At 41.7% G+C, this 5936-nt stretch overlaps 1 protein-coding gene across 1 annotated transcript; it reads left to right on the top strand.

Annotated features, from left to right (window-relative positions):
• The first annotated feature begins 985 nt into the window (after window positions 1–985).
• Window positions 986–2829, top strand: cenpx (centromere protein X). Its single transcript, XM_070923954.1, has 5 exons — window positions 986–1021; window positions 1512–1563; window positions 1664–1717; window positions 1794–1882; window positions 2522–2829. The coding sequence occupies exons 1-5, from the start codon at window positions 986–988 to the stop codon at window positions 2534–2536; spliced, it is 246 nt and encodes an 81-aa protein (XP_070780055.1). The 3' UTR covers window positions 2537–2829.
• The last annotated feature ends 3107 nt before the right edge of the window (window positions 2830–5936 follow it).

Raw genomic sequence — 5936 nt, 5'->3', positions numbered from 1 at the left:
GTGAATTGGCTTCTCTGCATCTCCATCAGCTGACTGTAAAAATCTGTCTTTCAGATGGAGGAGGATTCAGAGGAGGAGGTCGCCGCAGTTGTTTCTAAGCCTCGACCGCGCCGTTCAATGGGCTTGGGCTACATACTGGAAGATGCTCAGTGGTTAGATGATGAGATGGAGGAATAAATAAAAATACTGTGCAACTTTTTTGTTACCTTTAAAATCATGAATGTATGTTTACCCAGCTTACATTAATTTAAAGATTCTGAACTAATAAAAATCGATGTGGCTCTATCATGGGACAATAACCTTGAAGACTAAAAACACAAGGATATAAATACATATTCTCAAACTCAAGTGTCTTCTTCTCTTGTCTTGGCAAAACATAAGACTTTTAAGTGTCTTAAACACATAGCCTACACCTATTTGTTTATCTGTTATATAGCCTTAAGGTGAGTTGCTGTGATACATATGCTATTTTGTTGTGCTGATTTTTATTTTCTACCTTGGTTGGATAATAAAGTTGTATTCTATTCTATGTGTGTTTTTTGTTGTTGTTGTTTTTAGCTGTATGGCTATTTCTATCTATCTCCCTGTAAATTGTTCTTGGAACTGCAAGTACATTGAGCACACTTTAAAACCATCCTTGTATGTGTGTACATATACTTGGCCAATAAAGCTGATTCTGATTGTCTAAGACATAGGGGTGCTAAAATATGGATTAGCTCCTGTTGGTGAACGCAACATGATTTGTTATGTTTAAATTACATGACACTCAGCAAAACGTTGTGAAAAATAACCTAAATGATCCGCTCACGTTATTGCTATTTAATCTAATTATATTATTATAAATAATATTTTTAATTGTTAAATTAAAATATTAGGCTAAATCGTTCAATTTTGTGTACCGTCGACGGAGAGCGTCAGAATGACGTCAGAGAGCAATGGCCAATCCCTACGCAGAGCGCCAAATTTCTCTCACAGCGTCAACAACATGGCGGAGAAGGACGCAGAAATTAGTTTCAAAAAGGTAAAAGATTGTTTATACTTACTCGTGTTTTCCCCGTGGTTAAATAAAAACGAACATTGCGTCTTGTTTTTCGCTGAATTGTATTATTTACTTCTATTCAGCATTGACGCTGACCCTGTTAACAGAGTGTATACATTGTTCCTGATTTGTCTGTCAAACGATTACACTTTAAACCTCGCTAAAATATTATTCGGTGGATTAACAATAACATATACGTACGCCGAATGTAAGAGCGGTTTGTAATGATTTTTACTCTGTATTCACTGTTCTGACATAATATGAACTACTTTTGCCGATAGACTGTAGCCCTTTAAATTGTCATTTTTCCAAAGGCAGTTTGGTAAAAGGAAGCCGCATAGGAGAAAGAATCAGCAGGTTGCCAGATAAAAGCAATGATACGTTATCTTGAAATACGTATTTTTACACCTGTTTTGTGTTGTTCATACACTGTAGACAACATTACAAGGTTCTCTGTTCTCCTCTTTTACAGGACACAGTAAGCAAACTCTTGTCTAGTTTCTTCAAGGAGGACAAAACCAGACGTGAGTTGGAATACATATTGTCTGGATATAAGTCACCCCCCCGAAACTGTTTGTGTTTTATTTGTGATTCTACGGCTCAACAAATCTCACTCTGTTCCAGTAAGTGGTGATGCTGCGCTGCTCATGGCAGAGATGCTCAAAGTATTTGTCCAAGGTAAGGAGTTGTGTTGGTCACAGTTGTATACAGATTGCTTGATGATGAAACTCTTCAGCTGTTGTCTCATTTCCAGAGGCCGCTGTGAGATCACAGCAACAAGCTGAATCTGAGGACTGTGAACAAGTGGACATCGAGCACTTTGAAAAGATCCTACCTCAGCTGGTGCGTAGCTCAACAAAATCAGGGTTTTAATGTGTTATTCAAGAGCCATAAACTAGAATCATGCAATGCAAAGGCTGCTCCAGTGTCCTGTGTAATCTATATCTGTTGCTTAGACCAGCAAGGCATTTCAGGAAATGGTATTCTTCTGGTTTGGCACCTGACCTCTGAATTGTTTCTGAGATATACACTCTGGATCCTTCAGATTATAGTATATGATAATATGATTATACTATATACCATATCTGTGCAGCTTATATGCACTTTTACACATTATTTCACCTGCTTCCTGTGTTACAGCTAATCATAAGAACAAGTAGAGGGCCGTACATGTGACCACTGACCCTGTATTGATTGTCAGACTTATTCTTCTTGTACCTGAGTCAGCATTCTTTATATTGTTGTTAAAGTTAAAGAGTGAGTATTTTAATAACTCTACAAATTCTACAAATTCTAATTCTTGGTCTTGGTGAATGTGGCTCAACCAATCAGTATGAGAGAGTAAGTGCCTACAGGAATAGTTTTATATAAATAAGATAAGTTGGTTGGACAGAAAGATAAAATTGGTGCACCTGTGCATCATTCATGCACTAAAAGTTTTAATCCAATTTTAATCCGTCTTTCATCTCTTTTCCAATGCAGCTGCTGGACTTCTAGCACAGTGACGCCACAAGATGGAGCCAGTGTTGCCTGCGTGTTCCTTCTTCAATCCTTCAACTTCAGTTCCCACACGTTTAGTTTTACTGATGCTTATATTTTCTGTATAACTGCACTTTCATAATCACTTAAATCTTAGATTAAGACTCATTCTGTATTTATTGGAGTTGTTTGATTTTTAAGTGGAAGACAGCAGTGCCCGCATGCCTCCTTGCCACCACCAATAAGGCCCACCTGTGCTCCTCTGTGCAACAACAGGTGCTTCCAGCATGCTCCATGGCGCCCTTCATCAAAGCCTCCTGAAGCAGTTGGAAGCAATTAGAGTAATAAGGGGAGCAGCCAGTCCCTTAGATGATGACAAGTGCCAGGAAAAAAGGAGTACCCCCTCCGGCCACTTTGAAGTTCCCTTTTGCTGTCCTGCGATGTTTAGTTAGAGGGGGGGGAGGGGGGGGGGGAGGGCAAAGGGGACCTCTGGCACAGGGGGAAAGTTGAATGGGAGTGTGCGTGCACGAATGTGTGCATGTGTTAGCCAAACATGGCCCGAGACCACACGCATAGATATTCTGTTTGAAAGGAAACATAACAAAACACATTGGAACATGGTCCAAGAAGAGCAGGGTGTAATTCTGAAGGTAAATAAACAAAAGAGGCGAGTAGCGGAGGTGCTTTCTCTCCTTTCATCACAGCAGAGGGGGAAGTTGGGCCTGCGAGGGAGAGTGTAATGTGGGGTTTTCTAACCCAAGTGCCTCTGATGGTTTTCCACTAGTGGTGTATTTGACCAACATATCTTCACTGTGAGTCAGCATAGCTGTACAACACCTCTCACTATTTATTTGTGTGGCTCTTGGGTGACTCACTATGCTTACAAATGCTGCTCATATACAGCTGGAAGCAACTTAGGCTCAAGAGTCCAGGCTCAGATAGGAGCTCAAGGACACAGCACCTGGAATTTGACCCAGCACCTTTTTAGTAGGGCCCAGACTGGATTTGTGTTTCCCAGGAGTAACTACCACAGCAAGCCCTCAGGAGAAGGTGTGTTTGGTTGAGTGATGTTTGGTTTAATGATGCCATGAGGACCATTAGCACACAAAAAACACTCTTTGTGAAGTAAATAATTTGTTAGGTTAATAATTACAGTCATTCATAGCAGCAAGTCCTGCCCTCTAGTTTTGAGTAGCACCGTACATTGCAGAGCCACCGCTTTGACAAGCTGCTCACTCAGATGAAATACTGCCAGCAGTTTTTATTACCAGATATGACACCAAATGATCTTGCAAAAAAAAAAAGTACAATACTTAATACCATGGTAAGAAACACATTTGTTAAAGATGTAGTTTTGGATATAGTAGTAGAAGTATATCTCCAACTGTCAATACTTGCAGATGAAATAAAAACTCTTCTGTTGGATGTCTCAGATTTTCTTTTTCTCATGAGCTGTTGGAAGGTCTCCATACTGGCGAAGAAGTGCACTACTGTACAACTTTTCTCCTTATGCATCTTAGTGGAACAAATTACATCTGAAGGCAGTATTATTAAACATACGAAAGCAGTTAGGACAAGAATGGGGAGGGGCATTGAAGAGAGTAATGAGTTAAAGCTTTTCTTGATCATACATTAAAGGCTGGGAGTGTCGACAGCCAGTCCAGACGCTTTGGAGAAGCTCCGGAGTGAGAAGCTTTTCCCAGGAGACAGACTGATCTGTCTCCAGCCTTCTGGCTGGTCTTTGGACAGCGCTGCACATGGGATATAAGGCCCTCTTCATTCTTGAAGATATCTGCCTGATTGTAGCCATTGAGATCAATACTGATTTTGTAGAAGCACCAGTGACTGCCAGACCTTTTTTTATTAGTGTGATTGAGTTGTGTTGAGGCAAAGCTCGGCCTTTGGACAGTTTGCATCAGTGGTTATTATTTGAAAAACAAACAAACACTGGGAACACCTGTCCTCTCTAGGCATACTATACATTTTTATACAAATATAAGTCTGTAAGTCTGCACAAGTCTGATAAGGCTGTGTGTTAACAGTAATCGTGGTGGTTGATGTTTGTCTTGGGTGGAGTCGTCTGCATCGGTCTTGAGAGTCCCTGTGAGGGTATATTAGGATTATGTCAGATTTTACTCCTTAATTCCCCACTCACTAGTCTATGGTTGTTTTTTTTCCTCTTAGAATGACACAGAATCTCCCATCTCTCCAACTTTCTGTCATCTCAAAGCTCCTTTCTTCTCAGGCCCAAACTAGGTCCCGTCTATGACAAGTGATCATAATACACCCATTTCCCTCCTCGACTGCTGGCCTTTCTGAGATGGCTGTAATAACATCCAAGCAGGCAAAATCCAAAATGTATGAGCTACATCAAAGTTTATAAGCTTATGGGACACATAAAGCATACACTTTCACCATGAATGTGTGGATAAAAACATTTACTGCGCCATATACATCATCATACATCAGTAATGCTGCAAGTCTTTGCTCTTTTTAACTGACAGACCTGGTACTTTTGTGAATCTGGTTAAAACATGTGGTTGATAGTATGGAGTCTGGGAAAGACAAATAAGATCTACTGTGATGCAAGCACTTTTTTCAGGTGTCAGCTGCCAGAAGTGCCATTTTTACCCCCATCATTTCAATGACACACGTTTGTGAGTACTTACATATTATAAATATGTGATGGCATGCATCTGTTCTCGGATGTTTGTATGCATGTATGTGCTTGCATGCATGTTGTGCTTGATCTGGGGCTGTGACGCATTAGTGCTCAGGAGACAAGAGGCCCTTGTGGCCCCCTCATGGGCATGGAGCTGTCTAACCATAGAGGAATGCTGCAGGGGACACAGAGCGAGTGCATTCCTCTCAGATAATCCACACGCAACTCACACACACACATGAAAAGTTACAAACATTTACAGTGCTGTCAAAAAAAACACAAACAAAACCCAGTTGCAGGCGTTTGGCGTGCATGCGTTTTACAGAAAGCTTGCATGTGTGAGAATGCAAATACAGAGGCAGCATCTCTGTCAACTGTATATACTGCTGTGACATGCAGGTTTCCTGGAGGCCCCAGGCCTCTCTGAGGGGCCTGGGGTCCTCAGGCTAAGCTTTGTTAAGGAGCCACGGGGCCCACGCCGGGGATGATTAGAACATACCTGGCAGTTTGAGCCACTTGGGCGCTCTGCTGGGATCACTCCTAACTGGTTGTGGCGCTTGGCTGTTAGTCTGAGGCTGAAGATGGTCTGCTGCTGTGCTCTGTGTATCGGCCGGGGCTTTGGTAGCCACGGGGGGCGGAAAGGATTCTTCCGGAACCAGTCAGGTGGATGATAAGGTCAAAGACCTTGGCATGCAGCTGAAGAGGGAAAGGGGAGCAAGAGAGATGTACAATTAGGCCCGCAGCTGGGTTATTTCT

This window comes from Enoplosus armatus, chromosome 17 (assembly GCF_043641665.1).
Source record: "Enoplosus armatus isolate fEnoArm2 chromosome 17, fEnoArm2.hap1, whole genome shotgun sequence".
Lineage (NCBI taxonomy): Eukaryota > Metazoa > Chordata > Actinopteri > Centrarchiformes > Enoplosidae > Enoplosus > Enoplosus armatus.
This window is presented reverse-complemented; position numbering and strand designations above follow the sequence as displayed.